The 22,032-nt window shown below is 45.9% G+C and overlaps 1 protein-coding gene across 1 annotated transcript in view; it reads right to left on the bottom strand.

The window, feature by feature from the left end:
- LOC139049974 (tetraspanin-33-like) overlaps positions 1-15,020 on the bottom strand; it is a 67,928-nt gene extending 52,908 nt beyond the window's left edge. The window contains exons 1-2 of the mRNA XM_070525920.1: positions 13,783-15,020; positions 11,105-11,304 (exon numbers count right to left, since the gene is read on the bottom strand). Of these exons, the coding sequence (XP_070382021.1) occupies positions 11,105-11,304; positions 13,783-14,625 (1,043 nt within the window). The 5' untranslated portion in view covers positions 14,626-15,020. The remainder of the gene's footprint in view (positions 1-11,104; positions 11,305-13,782) is intronic.
- Between the last annotated feature and the right edge of the window lie 7,012 nt (positions 15,021-22,032).

The raw sequence follows: 22,032 nt of genomic DNA on the forward strand, positions 1-22,032 counted from the left end.
GTTGGCACGGCCTTGTAGCGGCCAAGTTCACTGGCAAGTCATGCCTGTTCTGTAATGTGCTTTTAAGCATAGAGAGTGACTCGTGAATGAAAGCTCGTGCACCTTATTGTTACGAGTGTGAAGTACAGAGAAAGCAGTTGGCACGGCCATGTAGCGGCCAAGTTCACTGGCAAGTCATGCGTGTTCTGTTGTGTGCTTTTAAGCGTAGGGAGTGACTCGTGAATGAAAGCTCGTGCACCTTATTGTTACGAGTGTGAAGTACAGAGAAAGCAGTTGGCACGGCCATGTAGCGGCCAAGTTCACTGGCAAGTCATGCCTGTTCTGTAATGTGCTTTTAAGCATAGAGAGTGACTCGTGAATGAAAGCTCGTGCACCTTATTGTTACGAGTGTGAAGTACAGAGAAAGCAGTTGGCACGGCCATGTAGCGGCCAAGTTCACTGGCAAGTCATGCCTGTTCTGTAATGTGCTTTTAAGCATAGAGAGTGACTCGTGAATGAAAGCTCGTGCACCTTATTGTTACGAGTGTGAAGTACAGAGAAAGCAGTTGGCACGGCCATGTAGCGGCCAAGTTCACTGGCAAGTCATGCCTGTTCTGTAATGTGCTTTTAAGCATAGAGAGTGACTCGTGAATGAAAGCTCGTGCACCTTATTGTTACAAGTGTGAAGTACAGAGAAAGCAGTTGGTACGGCCATGTAGCGGCCAAGTTCACTGGCAAGTCATGCCTGTTCTGTAATGTGCTTTTAAGCATAGAGAGTGAGTCGTGAATGTTGAATATAAATTGCAAATTTGCGACTGCTTTCTTCCAACATGCCAATTCAAAACCAAAAGTTTTCTATTACAACAAGGACAACTTTTCCGCTTCTGGTCTTTACCGCTTTGACAAGTGCAGACAGGCAGTCGGCTTTATTATGAACGCAAATGTTCAGTTAGAAATGAATAAAGCAGTTGATATTTCCAGTTTCGACAAGCAAGAAGTACAGATGAACAGATTTAAGCGAATAGTGCAGTTTGAATTAATTGGCTTTTGAATACGTTGAAAACGTAATGGGCCAACCAAAAATTAAAGATTTATTTGAATGGACTGAAAGTACGAAACGTCTGTTTGATTTATGATGAGTTTAATCTACTGTCAACAGGCGTCGTATGCCCTGCTGCACTCTCGTCTCGATTCCAGCTGCTTCCATTTTGTTGCACTCACGGTCACATATGGGCCACACACCCCCTCGTTTAAGTCTCATGACGGCAGTGCGCTGCTTCCATAGTTGCATGCAGAAGTAGGTGGGTTGGAGGAACCTTAGAAACACGGAACAAAACTTAAAAGGACATGGCAGTGCAGGAAACCTTGTGGCTAGTGCCTGCCTCTGCCTCTGACAACGGCTACCTAAAAGCAGTGTCGCTTGACGCAGTTCTGAATTAATGACTTCAATAGAAACCTAATCGGGCCTGCCACTTGGCTGTGTGATGTGTGCAGTATGCCAGAAGCAGTGAAGAAAATGCTATTTGGGAAGTCGGCTTTTTGAACGACATTCATATATTGTATTGAAAGACCAGGTATGGTAAAAGTGCATCAAAGATGTGAACAATGTTTTGTATCCCTGCCACGGCGGCTGCATTGCAATGGGGGAAAAATACCGAAATGCCCGTGTCCCGTGCATTGGGGGCACGTTAAACATCCACCGATGGTCAAAATTAATCCGGAGACCCCCGCTACGGCATGCCTCATAATCAAATTGTGGTTTTGGCATGTAGAACCCCAGAATTCCAGAATTACTATTTTTGAGAGTGAATTGTTCATTGAACTTTGGCACGATGTGCAAGAATTGATGTAGAAGAAAATTTGCTGTTCTGAGATCAGTGTTTAGCCTGTTTCTCTACTCTACACACAAGTATTATAGCAAGCATGCATTACCAACCAATACAGTCTATATAGTATAACGTGGCCTTGTGGGACATCATGCCCTTTGGATAGTGAGAGACAAGTCACATACCTGACAGTAGCATGAAGCTTCGTGCTACTCTTGGTTTCATGACTTCTTGCTTTTCTAAAATGTTCTCCCCCTTTTGCATTACCGCTGAACTGATTTGCCACCTTTTACCCAAGTACATAAAAACAATTGTTTTTGAATTGTGATTGTTTGTTTATTATCTTTTGGAGTAATTGGTGTAGAATTATGTTCCTCAGGATTGCTGAAGTAATAAGTGGGCTGTGAAGCTGGTTCATGTGTGATTTTGATTTTCCCTGATCAGTATCGGAGCAAGATGTTCTGTGATCAACTTCATTGTGACTGTGCTTAGTGTATGCCTGTATGATTCCTACATGTGCTGTCATGCTGGTAGTTTTCGATGCCAAAGTTGTGTGTGTATATATATATATATATATATATATATATATATATATATATATATATATATATATATATATATGTGTATGTATATACCATGATTAGTGGCTGCGGAGTGTAAGAATTGATGTTTCTACCAGTGTTCTTTCTTGTATTATATCTGGTGCATATTGAAAGAGATACCTTTATGTGAGAATAAACGATGAAAATGAAAAATGTGATGTGCTTGGTTTTTCAGCAGTTTTTTATTGACTTCCTGTTTGAAACACTACTGCTGTCTAGAGCTTGACAGTGGCGTTATGACAAAAAAGCTTGTCAAATTCGCTGTTTCCAAAATGTATGCATACATATATGCACTGTGTTGGGATAATGGAGGAAGAAAAGAGCAGGAGAGGCTCCAAAGTTTTTGTATGCTTACTGAAGTGTGTGGTGGAAGCCCAGTGGCATTTTAGCTTTCCCTGTTTTTGTTTATGTAGCAAATAGCAGCAGTAGCTAAGGGAGCCAGCCACACTCTATGACATCTTGGTGCAGTGCAATGTGTGGGGCAGCAGCGGTTAGCTCTGAGATGAGAAAAGGCGGGTAGAGAGGAAGAGCTGCTGTAGGTGAGACTTGCATTGTACTTTTATCTTTTAAAGTGAAGCATTCTTTGCCTCTTCCTTTGACTGCTGCTGCTGTGGCAGTTCCCATACAAGGGAGGTGGGGTGAAGGTGATGCGAGAAGGCAAGCTAAGCCTTTTACTATGCGACAGCGGTTGCGGATAAACTGGATAAGCTTAACTTTAAGGTACGGCACAGTACAGTGCGGAATGGAATGTGATGAATAATCCATTTGGAAGTGACCACTTCCCTATAACTTTAAACTTAATAACGCAGCATGCAAACCCTCCTCGTGTTCCCATTAGGAAATTGGCATCGGCTGACTGGGAGCATTTTAAAGAGCCTACTCATTTATTACCCGATTTTATAACTAATTTTAGTATAGATGATGCTGTCGCATATTTTACTGCTTTTATTTGTGATGCTGATGAAAAGTTTATCCCGCAAACGAATGGTGGTTCATCTAAAAGACGTTCCCTGGTGGAATGATGACTAGAAATCCGCGAAAGAGGCAGAATAAGGCATGGGGAATATTGCGCAGATTGCCGAATACAGAAAATCTAATTGAATTTAAACACAAGATCGCTGGGAAGGTGGATACGACGTCGGGCGAGGAGAGAAAACTGGGCGAGGTTCCTTTCAGGTATAACTTCGTACACACAGGAGGCAAAAGTTTGAAATGGCGTAAGGAAGGTAAAAGGGCAGCAAATAAATCCGTTGCCTCTGGTGAACGATCAAGGGTGAACCCTAGAAAAACAGGCAGACACCCCCTGACATTTTGAGCATGTGTCAAGCTCAATACACTACTCAAAATCTTTCATCAAGTCCAGACAAATAGAAGAACGTAAGGCATTTGAGCGGAAATCCCCACAAAACGCACCATACAACCGTCCTTTCTGCATTGCCGAGCTGAGAGCTGCCTTGATCGTAAGCAACAGCTCTGCACTGGGACCTGATAGAATAATGTACGACATGATTAGGAACGTACACACTGACACACAACTGTCACTACTTGCACTCTTTAACACTATTTGGGCTGCTGGATATCTTCCACCCGCATGGAAAGAAGCAATCATGGTCCCTGTTTTGAAGCAAGGTAAAGATCCTTCATCAGCGACAAGCTACCGTCCGATAGCTCTCATAAGTTGCCTTTGTAAGCTGTTTGAGAAAATGATTAACCGGCGACTCATACATATCCTTGGAATGAACAAAATACTTGATCCCTACCAGTGGGGCTTTAGAGAGGGTCAGTCCACAAACGACCATCTCGTGTGCATTGAGGGGTATATTAGTGACGCGTTTGTACACAAACAGTTTTTCTTATAGATATTCCTCGATATGGAGAAGGCATATGACACAACGTGGTGATACGGGATCTTGCGAGACTTGTCGGGAATGGGCATCCGTGGCAATATGCTAAACCTGATAGAAAGTAATCTGTCCAATCGCACCTTACGTCCTCGTTGAGTGTCGGGAAGCCGAAAGAGAAAGAAGGAAACATTTTCCTCTACCATATCAATATTGTCTACCTCTGCATCCCGGTATGTTTCTTGGTTAGGAACCCCTTTTTACCAGCAAAGCTGTCCTAGGTTTCTTGAATGATGTGGTTTTACATGTTAATAGCCCAATATTATCGTAGCGCATCCTCTCTCTAGAGGATACTGCTGTGATAGTAGTCCTTGTACAGCACACGCCTTCAGGTTCTTGCGCTTCAAGGACTCTGTTAGAGCAGTAGTGCTTTTTAGAACTTTTATCCAAATGACCAATTTTAGCACATCGTAACTCTTTTACAATGCACCTTTCGCATCCTTGACACACTTCATAGTCATTGTCATAGTTTTATTACATGTAGCTCTTACACACTTTACAGTGACCGTCTTTTAAGCCCCTTTACAGCTCTGTAACATTCATTGCTCGCAATTTATCGCTTCCCTTTGATCACATTACCATTGGCTTGGCGCTCTTTGGCCAAACCTGGCCCTTGCGCCATAACACACCACGCATCATCATCAACAGTACCTTCCTGCTATTTCTGAAAGATAATCACCATGCATATATGTCAAGCGGATAAATTACGCAAGCTTGCAGAAGCAAAGCTGCATTAATTAAAGCACGACTCGGGCTCCAGGCGACACTACGAAAGCAGTTGACTGTGAAATCAACACTTCTGTGCCTGCCGCGGTAGCTTTGTGGCTATGGCATTGCTCGAAGTCGTGGATGTGATCCCAACTGTGGCAGCCCCATTTCACTAAAATTTAGGACACGCTAAAGAGTACCACAGTGTCAAAATTAATCTGGAGTTTGCCACTATGGCATGCCTCAATCCGATTGTGGTTTTGGCACATACAGCCCCATAATCCAACTCAAGTTTAATACAGAGGAGACAAGGCAGTTTCCATACAAGGGAGATCGGGGGAAAGGGACGCGAGAAGGCAAGGTAGGCCTTTTGCTATGCGACAGCGGTTGTGGGGAAACTGGATAAGCTTAAGTTTAAGGTACAGCACAGTACCTTCCTGCTATTTCTGAAAGATAGTCACCATGCATATATGTCAAGCGGATAAATTACGCTATGCTTGTAGAAGCAAAGCTGCATTAATTAAAGCACAACTCGGGCTCCAGGCGACACTACGAGAGCAGTTGACTGTGAAATCAACACTTCTGTGCCTGCCGCGGTAGCTTTGTGGCTATGGCATTGCTCGAGGTCGTGGATGTGATCCCAACCGTGGCAGCCCCATTTCACTAAAATTTAGGACACGCTAAAGAGTACTACAGTGTCAAAATTAATCAGGAGTTTGCCGCTACGGCATGCCTCAATCCGATGGTGGTTTTGGCATGTACAGCCCCATAATCAATTCAGAGATGATGAAATATGGCTCTTAACAACGCCTTAAGCAAATGTCTCTCGCAATGTGTTCTTTGTACGAAACAAACAGCAGTGGTAATTGCAAGGTAGCGTTTAGACCAACTCGCCACTCTCGTGTTATACTAAACGTTGAAGAAATTAAGCTTTCGGCATCAACATCACTGCTAATTATCTACAGTCAAAGCAACCAAGACAGAAACCTTCGCTTACATAAATTCCGACAGTGCGTGGGATCTGGATAATATTGAAATGAAGTGTTCTTTGCCCCTTTCTTCGACTTTCCCATAGCTGCTGCTGCTGTAGCTGGTGTTGTCTGGCATACCGTGTCAGGGCGCTGGTTCAGAGCGCGTACATATACATGGAAGAAGTGTGGCAGAGAAGAAACGAGATGTGAGAAACTTGTTTGTACCGCACCGCATTGAATGTGCACAATGCCATTTGGAGCTTCCTGGGTGTCGCCGCATTAACCTCTTGGTAGGTGTAATTATCTGTGGCGCCTAACAGCTTTATACTAACATGCGAGCCCAGAGGGAAGCTAGATAGAATTGTGGAGAGGAGGGGGAAAGAGGGCAGAGAATGGGTAGAATCGATGCAGTCACGAAACGAGTGAACAGCAGCCTTGCCACTCTTCACTTGCAGTTCCCGTACAAGGGGATGGGCGATAGGGAAAAGGTGACGTGAGAAGGCAAGGAAATGCTGCTACTGTACACAGTGGTTGCAGGCAAACAGAATAAATTTAAGTTCAAGGTACAGTACAGTACGTTTCTGGTACTCCTGAAAAATAAACACCATGCAAATTCGTGAATCGGGCAACTTATACAGGGTGTGCAAAAGCACAGCCACAATGAAGTGCACCTTAGGGTCAAGACGACACTACGGAAATGGTCACACGTCAACACTTCAGCCCCCGCCGTGGTAGCTTTGTGGCTATGGCATTGCTTGAAGTCATGGGTTTGATCCCGACTGCGGTAGGTGCATTTCAACGAGGGCAAAATAAAAACTGCTCGTGCACTTAGATTTAAGGACACATTAAAGAATACCACGGCATCAAAATTAATCCAGAGTCCGATACTATCGTGTGCCTCATAATTTGATTGCGGTTTTGGCATGTACAGCCCCACACTTTAAATAAAGTTTAATACTTCTGCCAAGATGTGATGTGCTATGTGAGGCAATGAGTGTGTTCAATCCTCTCGGAGGTTATGAAGTATGGCGCAAAACACCATCTCAAGTAAACACCTTCCGCTGTGTGTTTTGTCTACTACACAGACAAACACCAGTGGTGCAGGCAACTCAACGTCTAACGTCAACTCGCCACTCTCATGTATTAAACATTGAAGGAATTAAAGATTCACTGTCAGCATCACCGCTACTTATCTTTGATCAAAGCAAACTGCTCAGAATGCTTTGCTTACATTGATTCCCACAGTGTGTGGGATCTGCATAATTTTTCTTCCTGTATGGATAAAGCTGAAAACTTAATTAAAACTGATTTTTCATAATGAGCTCTTTGACACTGCTGGCCTAGTTTTGAACATTTGGTTTGATTTTCAGGCATTGCATAGCGATTGAAATCTACACCTAGAAGGTAATTGAAATGGCAATTCTTCAGTTAGCTGATAGCTGAGCAGCTCAAGCAGCACAAGCTGCTCAAGCAGCACACTCAAGCAAGCATTCAAGCACACTGTTCAATAGTGTGCGAACTTAGCAGTAGAGTAGCAGTAGCAGTAGTATAGTAGCACTCTGAAGAGCAATGCAAACAATTTGAGCAGTAAGGTTTTAATGATTATTTTCTTGATTTCTCTGTCGCTCAGTAAATAGACAGTTAAACTTTAGCTGTGTTCCATGGCTCCATGGTCTGTTGCTTGGATGTTTGTTAGTAGCTGCAAGGAAAACAAAGCTGAGAAGAGTGTGGTGCTCTAATGTTGAATTTTTTTGGTAGTGCAGTATGCAAAGCAGCTGTATATTGGAAAGATCTTAACTTGTTAGTAACACTGCTGGGTAGACTTTCTACCACGTACGAGGTACGTATTGGCATGCCTAGCGATAAGGCATAAGTCACTGTGCAGCATGGAAAACACTGAGGTGAACAGGCAGAAGTCATGAGGCACTGCACTAATATAAATTTATTTGGTAAAATATATTAGGTCTACACAAGCAAACTATCACGCTGATGGCTAAGAAATCACAATTATTCTAATAAAGCAACTGATACTGCTGACATCGACATTTCGTGAGTGGGATATCTTTTTGGCATTATGAATCCTCACATTAGGAAATCTCTCTGTTTGCTCTCAATAGTGCATTCTTTTACTAATGGAGGCACACACTTGCTGCAATGTGCTGACAATCTGCCTCCATGCACACACTTGATCGTGTAGTTCTTTTATTCGATCATGGAGACAATGGCCAGTCTTTCTGACAATGTTTGCTATGTGTAAGGTGCATGACGTATAAATATTTGCAAACTCAAAAAATCATTTTCTTGCTTAGGCTGGTTCAACATGGGCGTTATGGAGATGGCCTGGAAAGGTCTTGGTGCTGCAGTACACATAAATGGGTTGCATGGTTGCTAAAGATCGCAAAAAAAGTAACACGAAGACACAAGGCAAGCTAAAGACCGCATGAACACCGAATAACATCAATAAAACTGTTTAGTTGGAATAGGCTGATTATGAGGCTAAACGGTTGTACTGCGCTCGCACAATACCGCAAAGGTACGATAATCGCGGTAATCTTTCGAGCAGTGCGCTAAGGAAATGTCGGAGCTACCTCGCGCATTTGGCTGCCGCTGAGATGTCAACACATCAGCAGCGCAATCGGAGAGTGCATGCAAGCAAACGCGCGAATTAAAGAAGGTCGTTCGCGCCAGTTTCTTGCGCGATAACGTGCGATAAATATCAAAACAGTGTCATCTGTAGTAGCCCTGCGCCGCAGAATTGCGTGATCGATCAAGTCGAATTTTCACACTCAGATCAAAATGGTTTTCGCGAGCGCACTCATTTTGGCCGAGCCAGGCTGCTGTGTCAAATGGCCGTCGCTTGATCGTTTGGCGTATAATAAAAAGCAACCACGGCATCTGAAAAGCTATGTGTGTCAGCATAACAGTGCGCACAAATGCAGCCGTCTACACAGCCACATTTCATTCAGCGAAGCGCCGCGGCGATCGAGTGCGACGTAGTACATACATGTACCTGCCGGCAGCTGCTTTCACGTCTTTCGCGTAACAGCGGCATAGGCACCGCGCCGTGTCGCCGCTTCCCGCTTGCACTGTGCGAAGGGAAATGTGGTCTATTTCTAATCGCTACAGTTGAAAATGAATCGCAATAAAAGCACTTGTCAGTTCAAATACGCCGATGACGTGCACATATGCATATACGAACTGGTTGACTGCGCTGCATATATATCCTTCGCTGAACGTAAAAAGCGCTGATAGAAGTTTGTGCATTTCAACTATCGAAGAATGGTTCAATTTTTTCGAAGCACGAGAACGTATACATATACGCGGAGGCGTGGAAATCGCGCTGTCGATGAACGGCGCTGATATATCAAGTGTACGCAGTCGATCGGCAGTTTTGCCGGCATTGCATGGAAGTTCGCTGAAGCTCTATCGCACACTGCGAGGACTCGCGTTTCGTCAGTCACGTCGTTGCCGGCCTAATATGACTGTATATTAGGTGGTCTGCCTACTAGTTTGTCTGTCAAACGTATTTAAGAAGCCCAAAAGTTCTCAGCACACACGACGCACATGTATGATTCCGCAATCCTATTGCTGTTGGAAGGGGTCTTGAAGCAACATATTCAAAAATCGTATTTCAGTTAGGGTCGCCTATAGCTTGAGGGACCTTCATGAATCTTATTGGTGTGGGAAGCGCGCCGATAGAAAGCTTTGAGGGAAATCCAACAAGCGTATTGCTGTAGGAGGCTCGCCTACAGGAGGTTTGAGGTACCTTCAAGAATCTCATTGGTGTGGGAAGCGTGCCCATAGAGCGTCCTGGGGGCCCTTCAAGAATCTTGTTGGTGTGGGAAGCGTTCCCACAGTCTGTACTGAGGGAAACATCAGTATTAACGCGATAGCGTTAAGGAGCTCGTGTCGCAGAAAAGCCGGTGTCGTCGGCGTCGGGTGTCGGCGTCAGCGGCGTTGACCGTGAGCGATAAATCACGGCAGGCGCTTCATAAATAAAAAGCAAATTCCAAGATTGGCCCGGTGGGAATCGAACCAGGGTCTCCGGAGTGTGAGGCGGAGACGCTACCACTCAGCCACGAGTTCGATGCTTCCAAGCGGTGCAAACGCGCCTCTAGTGAATGCGGTGTTGCCTTCGAAACGAGTCGTGGAAAGTTATAATGCGGTGTATATCGGTAATTATGAACATGTAACGTACAGAAGTCGCAATTACACGAGTTGCGAAGTGAATTTCCGCAGCATTTCTTCTGCGCTTTCCGCACACGCAGAGCCATCTTGCGGCAAACACAGAAGACTCCCTCCTCTCAATGTACGGCGCTGCCCCGACAGGAGGCGCGCCGCGCCCGCATTGGGACCACTGCCAGGCGCGTCACGGGACTCCCTCTCCCCTGACGACGCTTCGCCGTGCTCCCGGGTTAGATTACTATCTCTCTGCCCGTGCCGATCACGACGTTTGGCTGGCGTAGATCGTTTCCCCTCCGAGACACCGAGTTCTTTGGTTCGTTCCGTTCGCTCAGGCGCACGTTTCGTAGCCGCGCCGACCGCTGCGTTGCTCGACGCTCACCGCGTGATAGGTGGGCGCTAAGTCCGATGCGGGGCGCATCGTAAGTGATCGCTGTGCCGTAGCGCATTGTTTTATACGCCTTGGCGGGTCGACGGGAACGCTGTCGCGTCCCACTCTTGAAGGCGAAGCTTAAGCGTCCTCCAATTTTTCTTATCGGTGTTGGAAGGGCGCAAACAAGAAATCCTATCGGACCCTCAAGAACTCTGTGGGTCCAACAAGATCGCTCTGTCGGATTTTTTGACTGGGTATATATATATATATATATATATATATATATATATATATATATATATATATATATATATACATATATATATATATATATATATATAGAATTTTAAGGGGGACTAGCCCTTATAGCAAAACGAAGCTTCACGCCGATGAAAAGTAACCTATGCCGACCGAATAGGAGGAGACAAGGATCGTCCCTGCAGGGTTGCGCGCGGTGTTTTTTCTACCAGGGAACACGGAGCAGCCTGGCTTCGATACGCTCCTGAATTGCCGCGCTCGAGCAACGCCACCAAACGACGAACGCAGAACGCTGTGCACAGACCTGTAGTACACGTCGTAGATGGCGGACAGATCCTGCACTTGCTCTCGCGTGGCGACGGCCAGCGCCACTAAGAGGAGGGTGGCAAGGCACAGTGCCAGCAGCATCATGGCGGCTGGGAAGGCGTGGTCGCGCATCCGGCTGGACACGGCGTCGGCGCAGCTTCGCGTGTTCACGCGGGCCCAAGCCGCCTGGTCGGACACCTGCAACGCCGTCGGGTCACGTGTGTGGAACATGTAAGTTTGCACTCGTCGCCCCGTCGTAAGCAGCGCAATCGGAGACGATAACCGGAAAGAAATAGCACAGTACGAGCATTGTCTATGATCGGAAAGTTTCATCAGAAGAAAAATGCATATATATATATATATATATATATATATATATATATATATATATATATATATCAGGTAGCAAATCAATAAAAACTCATGCAACAGAAGAAGGTTAAAGGCTGCTGCACATTTGGTAATACATGAAGTTATATGATAGGGGCTAGACTTCTCGGATCGTTTAACGAGCCGCAACGGGAAGCAAACGTGTGGCACTAAGCCGACCTCCTCACTAATGCGCAGTGGCGTACTTGCGGGGCCGTCCTCACGAGCTGCGAGAGCATGCACGCTCCTCCATCGTTCGCCGCCGACAAGCGCCGCCACCGCTCAAACTGTGACGTCAATGCGCAGAGCGCGCCCACAGGTTTTGTGCGCAGCAACACCTAGCGCGACAGCAATTACTAAACTTAATACGCGGCAGACACTTGAGGCTGCTTGCGCGCGGGGATGTGAAAGCATTACGCCGATTCTAGATCTCGAAACGTCATGAACGCGCTCGTTTTATACACTACTGACGTGGCGCCACGTCCTCTGCACCGTCACGAGCGCCGCCCAATGACGCATGCGCTAGTCAGCCAGATGGCTGCGACGTGACGTGTTCAGTCAGGCACGCACTAGGCACACATTTAGAAAGCCAGAACCGTGGAGCAGCCGTGGCTTCAGGGAAGCGTGCTGGTCTGGCCGCCCCGCAGTGCCGGGTTCCATCCCCACCAAGACCGAGATGTAACATTTTTTCAAAGCCACTAATTTACTTTGGTTAGAGGAACCTCCCTGAGAAATGTGACGCCAATCCGAGCATCTCTTGACGTGTTCTTACTCTGTGCGGCGTTGGCCATCTTTCGTCACGGCGCAGTTTTGCCAAGGTCACCGCCAACGCAAGGCACACAACGCAAGGCTTTTGCCATAAATGTTGCTTAATTCCACGCGAAGAAAGGTGCCATGAATAACGAACAAAATCATTTTCCTTCTTTTATTGCGTTAGTATTCTTTGGGTGCTTCACGCACTGTTGTGCAGCCATCTATCTACCCATTTTGTATATTTGTGTCTAACCGTTTTCCCGCTTACCTTGGTCGCTGTGTACTCAATGGCCCAATGAGTAGCGTATCGAGCTGCTGTGGTGAGGTAACAGGGTTCGAAACTAACCCTTGGACCAACTTGGGTCAATGATTACGCGGCAATACGAACATACATACGTGCCGCTCTTTAACAAACCTCATTGGCGACGACATCGCTCACTGCAGGTAGACGAGGGACAGGTTCGGCACTGCTGTAACGCGATAGCGTTAAGGGCCCCGTGTCACAGAAAACTCCGATGTCGGTGGCAACGTCGGCGGAGTTGTCTGTGAGCGAAAATTTCCGTATACATTTCGGTACAGTCTTGCTCAGTAGTTCGGAAGCCGCAGCAACCGTGCTTGGAGCAGCCACACTCCGCTATCGCGGCGCTGCCATCAACGGGGCTCGCAGACGCTCTCTGGTTGCGGGGATGAAAGAGAGCGAGAAAGAACACCGCTCTCGCTTTATCGCTGTCGCAGGCTCAGTGATCATAAGTGGCCCATAAGCTAGTGGGGCATTAAGCTGCGCTGTTACCTTTCGTGCTCTCGCCGCGCGAATGGGCTGCGGACAAGAGCTGCCGCCAAGGCGATGCCGCGATGCTGCGTAGCCTACTGTTTGGTTGGGCGAAGCTTAACCGCATGACCCGGGTTTTGTGGCGAGATAAAGTCTCGGGTTTAAAACGCGATAGCGGTTTTGTAATGCGAACCAGCCTCAGCGTTTCCCCAACCACAAAGCAAAGATTTTGAAGTCAATATAGCTGCATGTTATGATGTAGCTCTTCGATTTTTCGAGCTTTCTTAAAAACATTTTATGCATAAAAGCCAAACCCAAGACGTGTGCCCAGACGTGCACAACTGGTTCGGAAAAGCTTGGGGGCGCTCCGTCGGGAGCAAGAAAATATCGAGGAAACGCTCCTGGTGAAGTGCCACATCCCCGGACGAGACGTTCATTTGAGGGATCGCCAGCCGTTTGTGCGCAGGTGCGAGTAAGAGCGGGAGCGAAAGAGAAGATTTGGGGGCTTTTGCTTCTTGAAGATATGACTCTGCCAAGGCACTACGGAGGGGGTTTCTTAGCGCGCGCTGTAGGCGTTTGTCCCTAGGCGTGCTGTCGAATGCGCGCGCACCCACTAGTCCACCAAGAAGTCTTATAATTGTCGACAGCTTTCCGCTTCTACAGCCACATCAGCTGCTGCATAATTTAGCTGGTGTCCGAGCGACAGTCGATGGGAACTTGCTCGAAAGGGCCAATAATATCGCTAGCATCTCGAAATACAACTAGCGCCATCGGTGCCACCTCACCTGCAGCACGTTCTGTCCGCACTTGACGTCCGGCGTCCGGATGGCGGACGTCTCATTTCTGCGGCAGCACGACGCCGGCACGTAGCATCGCTCGCGGCTCGGGTTGCTCAAGTTGCAGGCGAAATACGGGTTGTGGTTCCAGTCGCGGAACCCCTCGGACGAGATGCCGCAGCAGCGGTACTCCAGCTGCATCCAGTCGACGAATCCCTGCAGCTCGGTGCTGTCGCGGTACGCGGCGATCATGTCGCGCGACACCGAGCGTTCGGCGTAGCTACGCGCCGCGGACGGCAGGAAGAACACAAGCACCGCGAACAGAACGAGAATCGCGGCCAGTGTGGTCAGCATGCGGACGTAAACGGTGAGCAGGGTGACGTTCTCGCGCAGGGCACCGAGGAAGCCGAACGAGGCAATCACGAACGCCACACTGGACAGGAACAGCGCGGGAATCTCGGGCCGCTCGAAGAGCACCACGACAAAGTTCCGAACCGGCGCGCCGGGAGGCGCGGAGGAGTGCGTCAGGAGCGTGTACAGGGAGCTCCAGAAGCCGAGCAGGCAGAGCAGCACGACCGCCATGTTAACGAAGACTATGGGCAGGCGGACGTAGCCGCTCACGTTCTCAACGACGGTGGAAGAGAGCGAATCAGCGTCTACGACTTTCCCGCCTGACACTTGGTCGCATGACGACAATGCGTCGCCCACCTGCGACTCCTGAGCGGCGCCGGCTGACGGGCCAGGTCCGAGTTTCGCCATGTTTGTTTCTTCTTCTTTGTCTTCGACCTTGGGTGCTTCCTCTCGGGTGAGCCGACCAGGGATGGTGACGTCGACACTGCCAGGTTGCATCATATCACCAGAAGAAGGGCCATCTTGTCAGTAATGACTGGCTCCCAGGGCAGCTACACCCTTTCTTATTGGGTGAAAATACTAACCCGGAAGAATTTTAATAATCCTACATAGCATGCCAGGTGTATCTGAAGTCGAGTGCTGCAGCAAAGGGGCCTGACTATGAGGAAGAAAAGAAATCTAATTGAAAGGTAATCAGAATTTGATAACTAGTGCTCGTAGAAAAATACACCGCCCAAGCGATGAATAAACTGAAACTTCAGAAATTTTACCCGTAGAGAGAGAGAGAGAGAGACGGAGAGATGTTAAAGGAAGGTCTAATTGTAAATGTAGGGAAAAAAGGACCGGGATGAGCTAACTGTAACTACTTTAGAAGAAAAAAAATGTGCCAAATAACTAAACGTGATGTCTCAAGTTGTTCCTGTGCCTTAGAATTCTTTAGATGGTCCATTAAAGTTTATAGAAATGGGTCTACAAAGTCCATAGACATTCTTTAGACTACTTCTGGACTAGTTTATAAACTGTCTATGAACTTAGTACCTTACACATTTTAGATTGCTTTGCAAGATGTCTATGTTTATATAGTGTCTATACGTCGTCTATAGAGATCGTAATTCAAACTTTCAGTGGACTACTCACCGTAAGATGTCTATAGACTGGTTATAGATTATTTCTATAGTCTATGGAATGTTTCTACTCTACAGAATGTTTATGGAGTTATGACTTTACACTTGTGCAGCCTATGGTCTATAGACTGACTATACACATGTCCTGTAAACACTCTGTAGATTCTAGAGTCCATGAAGCGATGGACTTACAACTTTTCTGAACTATTGTCTACATACAAGCTATACAAAATTTGTAAGTACTGGTCAATGGACAGTAATTAGACTTGCAGTCTTTCACATTATGCAAGCTATCTAGGTAGATAATTGTACTGGTTATATGGACACTCGCTGCTGGAGGTTTAAATATAATATAAATGTTTTGTATATTTTGCCTTTATGCTATATACAGCTATAACTACGAATAGCATATAGCCCCGCAGAGGCGTCTGCGCCAGCAGGCGCTTGGTGTGTTGGTACACCACGTACCCGAGCACACGAGGGTTGGACCCTCCCGCGTATCTCCGTGCGTGGCTTAGCCATGTCTGGGGAAAGGGGGATCCTGGGGGTTAAACCAGTGCCGGGTGTTCGGACATTTAAGACGGCACCTCCAGACTGACCCAAGTGGGGGAAATCGGCAATCGCCTTTTCCTGTTCTGGTATGGTATGGTATTCCTTATGCGATGTTCTCCTCTCCGATCTTCGTCTTTGTCTCTCATCTTTTTCATATTTCTTGTTATTTCTTCACCTCTCCTCACTTCCGAATTTTCCGGCGGTGAGGGTTAACCTTGCGTGGCTAGCCAGCCTTGGTTATGCTGTATTTGGTTATAGTAGCGATGTACGGCTAGCGTTGGCAGGGCTTCTCCTGCAGGAACTTCTGTCACGTCCCCCAGTTGGGCTCCATGGTGGGTGGTCGGCATCGCGGCTGTAAACCCCATGAATACTTATGGGAACAGCTTTTCTTAAGCTCCCTGATCGCCCTCAGAAACGAGGGTGCCCTGAAGATGTATTTCAGTCTTTCGGACGCGAAGTTCACAACTTCCATCGTTTCCATGTAATTCACTCGGAAAAACCAGACAAACCAGTGCCGACCATTTCACAGTTCCTTGTTTCCAAGTATTTTACGGAAGTTTCTGGTACAGGATACAAGGCGTCGAGGATGACAAGCGGTAATCTCCTCTTGTAGCTCCGCGACCAGAAGCAATATGAGAAACTGCTGAAAGTAGTGTCATTTGGGGAGACCCAAGTAACAGTACTGTGAACACCACCGCGGCGTTGTGTCGGACGATGACTTGATGGAGCTCACTGAGGCTGAACTCCTGGAGGGCTTGAGTGAACAGAATGTCATAAATGATAAACGAATTAAAATGAGGCATGATGTCAATGAGATCCAGACGAAGTAACTGATACTCACCTTCGGCTCAAGTGTCCTTCCTGAGTCCATCGAGGCCGGTTATAACAAACTCCGTGTTAGGCAACGTGCCCAACCCTCTCAGATGCTTTAAGTGCCAAAGGGTTTGTCCACAGTTCACAGAACTGTTGAGGCCGGCTGACATGTGCCAAGTGTAGTGACAATGAACATTCATCTGAAACGTGCAAGAACACTTCACATTGTCTCAACTGTGATGGCGAGCATGCCGCATACTCGCGGTTCTGCCCGTCATGGAAAAAAGAAAAAGAAATTTCTCAATCAAAGTCAGGCCTGCGAGGCGGCGAAGAGGCAACACGCCGACGTCCCCACGTGGGAGGCCTAGGCCCAGCCACCATCTCTTGCTGGTTTCAATAAAGTTTATTCAGTCAGTCAATCAAAGTCAAAGAAAATATATCTTTCAAGAAGACACGTAGGCGGGTGCCACACCTGCCTAAGAGCAGCTTTGCCGACGTGGGGCAGCTTTGCCGAACAGCTTTGCCTCAGGCGGCTACAGCTTGTGCTGTTCCGCCACCCCAGAAGAAGGGACCATCGACCCCCGGGCAGGTGGCGTCAAAGGACTAGTCCAACGTGTCGAGACCTTCACGTCAAATACACCGCTCGGACGAGCGCGTGTCCAGCGCCTCGCAAGAAGCAATTGACACAAAAACCAGCCAGACGACGCTACTAGTGCCTAAGGAACGGCGAGGCTCTCGCGAGCGCTTCAAAAAAGACAAAACTCGCGTCACGGCGCCTCCAAAGGGCCCGTGAGCTAATTGTCGTCTCTTAAAGACACAGCACCCAACACATTTACCATAATGGAGACACAAATACTACATCGTCACCTAGACGACATTACAGAACTTCTACACAAGCATCATCCAAAGATGCTGTGTGTTCAAGAGACACATCTGAAACCCACACACACAAGCTTTCTTCGTCTGTACATAATCTATGGTAAAGACCGCAACGAGGCTAATGTCTTCGGCGGTGTTGGAATAGTTGCGGACAAGTCTGTAGCTTGTCAACAGATCGCCCGCCAGACGCCCCTTGAGGTAGTGTCAGTTCGGGCAATCCTTTGTAACAAAGTGGTGACTGTGTGTTCTATATACATACCTCCCAACTATCAGAGAAAAACCGATTTCTATAACCTAGTTAATCAGCTTACTAACCCCCTACCTACTCGAGGGTGATTTTAATGCCCACCAAACGATGTGGGGAGATTGGCGACGCGACGCGAGAGGTCGATTGATTAAAATGTTTTTGGGGCCTATAGTGCCTGCCTGTTTAATAAGAAGGAACCGACGTATTACAGTGTCCAACATAACAAGCATTCAGCAATAGATAAAGCAATTTGTTCTTCTCTTCTGCCTCACCTAAAATGGTCTGTCATCAATAAATTGTATGGATGTGACCACTTTGTTGTAACTTTAAAGATGATAACTCTGCAGGAGAATCCTCCGCATATTTCTCCATGGTAATTAGCATCGGCGGATTGGGAGCATTTTAAAGAATAATCTTATTTACCACGAGATTTTGTAAATGATTTTCTTATAGATGATGCTGTTACATATTTGAAAACTGAAAGAGCGGATTTGTGCGCTGCTCAAGCTTACGGCAAGCAAATTAAGAATGTAAATATGCCCTATAGAGATTGCATGAACTTACTGCATAGTAATGCAAGGAAAAAATGGCAGTCCACTTGGAACAGTGAACTAAATAACAAGCTACAATTAATAAAACCAGTTCTAGGTGAATGGAAGTCATGCGTGCACCAGAACCGTTTTAAGGAAGTCATTATCTGCCGTCTCCGTATAGGTCACACACACATTACACACAACTTTCTGCTGAAGAAAGAAGACAAACTAATCTGCACTTGCGGAGATGAACTTACAATCAATCACATTTTAATTTCATGTTGTAATCTGGAAAAGCTACGGAAAAAGTGCTTTTCCCCATTTTATAACCAATGCATCCCTTTTCACCCAGCACTGCTCTTGAATGATAATGCAATTGTGGAGATGTCTAGCGTTTTTAGCTTTTTAACAGAAGCTGGTTTTCTTAAAAGTATGTAAATCATGACGCAGTACTTCACCTCATACACCACAGCCATTGCTCATTCCTGAGAAAAAGGCTGAGGACTTTATTTGATTAGTTAGGAGCCTCGAGATCCTTGCTCTGGCAAGGATGGCCGCTGAGGTTACCCGACCTCCTTTAAAAGTTTTTATCAGTACCAATTGTTCCTACTTTTTCTTACTCCATCATGAGGTAACTAACTATTTAAGCACACAACAGCACCGACGATTAGTTATATTTGTATAAAATTACACGGAAAATTCTATACCTCGAGCTTGGCACATGATGGCCTTAGTTGCCTATGTGCCATAAAACACAACACAACACACACACACATATTTGACCGCTTTTATTATTGATGCAGTCGAAAAGTTTACCCCGCAGGCGCATGGTGGTTCGCGTAGCAGATGTGTTACCTGGTGGAACGAAGACTGCAGAGAGGCGCGAAAGACAGAACAAGGTATGGGGCGTACTGCGCAGATCGCATACTGTCGAAAATCTAATTCAGTTTTAACTAATTAGATCACAGGGAAGGCGGACACGACGTCAGGCAAAGAGCGAAAGCTGGGTGAGGTTCCTCTGTGGCATTAATTCATACACTCAGGAGGCAAAAGTGTGGAATGGCTTAAGAAAGATAAAAGGGCAACAAATCCATGCGTTGTCTCTTGTGAACGACAAAAGGAATACCCTGCAAAACCAGGCAGACTCTCTTGAGGAGCACTTTGAGCGTGTGTCGAGCTCAATCCACTATTTTCGATCTCTCCTTAAATACAACGAAATAGAAGAACTTAAGTCATTCGTACGTAAATGCAGACACGACGAAGCGCATAACCTGCCATTCAGTATTGCAGAGTTGAGAGCTGCCTTGATCTCATGCAAGAGCACTTCACCGGGACTCGACCGAGTCATGTATGACATGATCGAAAACTTACATACTGACACACAAGTTACACTACTCGCACTTTTCCACGCTATTTGGGCTGCGGGATACCTTTCATCCACATAGAATGACATAGTTGTGGTCCCTGTTTTGAAGCAGGAGAACGACGCTTCCATGGTGGCAAGTTATCGCCCGATATCTCTTACGAGCTGCCCGTGTAAGCTTTCTGAAAAAAGAAATGGTTAATCGCAGACTCATACATTTCTTTGAACTCAACAATACAGTTGATCCTTATCAGTGTGGCTTCAGAGAAGGGCGGTCGACAACTGATTATCTTGTGCGCATTGAAGGATATATCCGTGATGCATTTGTACATATATAGTTTTTCTTATCAATATCCCTCGATATGGAAAAGGCGTATGACACAACATGGCGTTACGGGTTCTTGCGGAACTTGTCGGGAATGGGCATCTGTGGAAATATGCTGAAGATAATTCAAAGCTGTTTGTTGAATCGTCTCTTCCGCGTAATAATTGGCAATGTATTGTCGCGACCTTTTACCAAAGAAACTGGTGTATTCCAGGAAGACTTGCTTAGTTGCACGCTCTTCATTGTGTAGATGAACACGCTTCGTACTTCATTACCACCTGCCATTTTTTATTCCGTCTACGTGGATGATATTCAAATCGGCTTCAAATTCTAATTGAAACTCAAATTCTTTATTTATTCTTGAAAACACAATAATGGTATGTCCAGTACTGTTTGGACCCATAGCCATAGGCTAGGTATGGGTCCAAGAAATAAAATTGTATAATGCAGACACTTCTTCACATGCAAAAATAAAAACTTGGAATTGCGAAGAGGGGGATGTATACATAATACAAATGACAAAAAGAAAGCATAAGAATTCAAAAACATCATGTTATATTACAAGAATAAGTGGGATGGGAACAGCAGATGGATGTTTTTTAACATGTTTAATGCATGCGCTGAAAGAGTTTTTTAGCTGTAAGTGCAAAACTTTGAGCGTATTTTATTTCTTCTGGAAGAGTATGCCATATCTGAACGCCAATGAAAGAGAGCCGTCGTTCTCCGTAAACGTTGTGCATGGGCGGTAGATTAAAGTTGCCTAATAATACATTTAGGGTAGTACGCGAGGATGCCTGGAAGAGGGAGATGTGGAAGGGGTTGTTGTTTCTTACGGTACTGTTTACGACAGTTGCTGTTTTTAGGAGGCGTAGTGAATCGTAGTGTAATATCCGTAGGTAGTAGAATAATGGATTGCTGGGGTGATCCTGCTTAGATTACGTTATGATTCGTAATGATCGTTTCCGCAATTTTCTGACTGGCTGGAGATAACCATTGTAGGTCCATCCCCATGATTCCAGACAGTATGAGAGATGACTGTAGATAAAGGAGAAATATAAAATACGTAATGTACCTGTGTCAAAAAAGTCACGTGCTTGAAGCAATTTATAGCAACCCGATGCCTCCTTCGGCCCCACTTTTAATAAATGGTTTTGCCAGTGCAGGTGTCTATCAAAGATTACGCCAAGATATTTAAAACACAGAGTATATTCTAGTAGAGAGTTGTCAATACTAATGTTTACAGAGTTGGCATCTACTTGCTTTCTACGGGAGTGAAATATAGTATATTTTGTTTTCTTGACATATACAGTAACCTTGTTGGTTGAACACCATTTAGAAACGTTCGACAAATGTACGTTTGCTTTGGACTGCATTTCCTCGATGCTATTGCCTGTAATTATAGCGATGTCACCGCGTACATCAGCATTTATCCGAATTTTAAGACACGTGGAAGGTCAGAAATGTATATAGAAAAAAAAGCATGGATCCCAAAACAGACCGTTGGGGCACGCCTGTATGAATACGTTGTGGTGACGATGGGACATTATTTATGACAACTATCTGATGACAATCACTGAACTAGAAAACAAATCGAAGATCCGTTCCCGAAAACCGTAGTGCTTTAGCTTGAACAAAAGAATGGAATGGTCAACCGTGTCGAAAGCCTTTTTTTTAAATCGAGAAAGACTACAGCTACAAGTTTGTTGTCATTTAAAGCACAGTTTATAATGTGGGCTAAAGGCTGCACGCTGATGAATAGTTTGGCCGAAAACCATGTTGCTGTGGGCAAATTGTTGTATTTGTGTGCACAGCTATTGATTCGACTGGAAAGGATTTTCTCGAAAAGTATATGAATGACGCTGAGCACGGATATTGGTCGATAACTAGAATGGCTTGAGCGATCACCGTCCTTGAATATTGGAACAACTCGGGCTGTTTTTAGTGACGTTGGGTACGAGGTGGTTTCAAGTGAGTGATTGAAGACGTGGCATAATATTGGACATAGAATATCAATATTTTCTTTTAACATACGTACTGTAATCTCATCTATACCTGCAGCTTTATTACTATCC

This window comes from Dermacentor albipictus, chromosome 9 (assembly GCF_038994185.2).
Source record: "Dermacentor albipictus isolate Rhodes 1998 colony chromosome 9, USDA_Dalb.pri_finalv2, whole genome shotgun sequence".
Taxonomy (NCBI): domain Eukaryota; kingdom Metazoa; phylum Arthropoda; class Arachnida; order Ixodida; family Ixodidae; genus Dermacentor; species Dermacentor albipictus.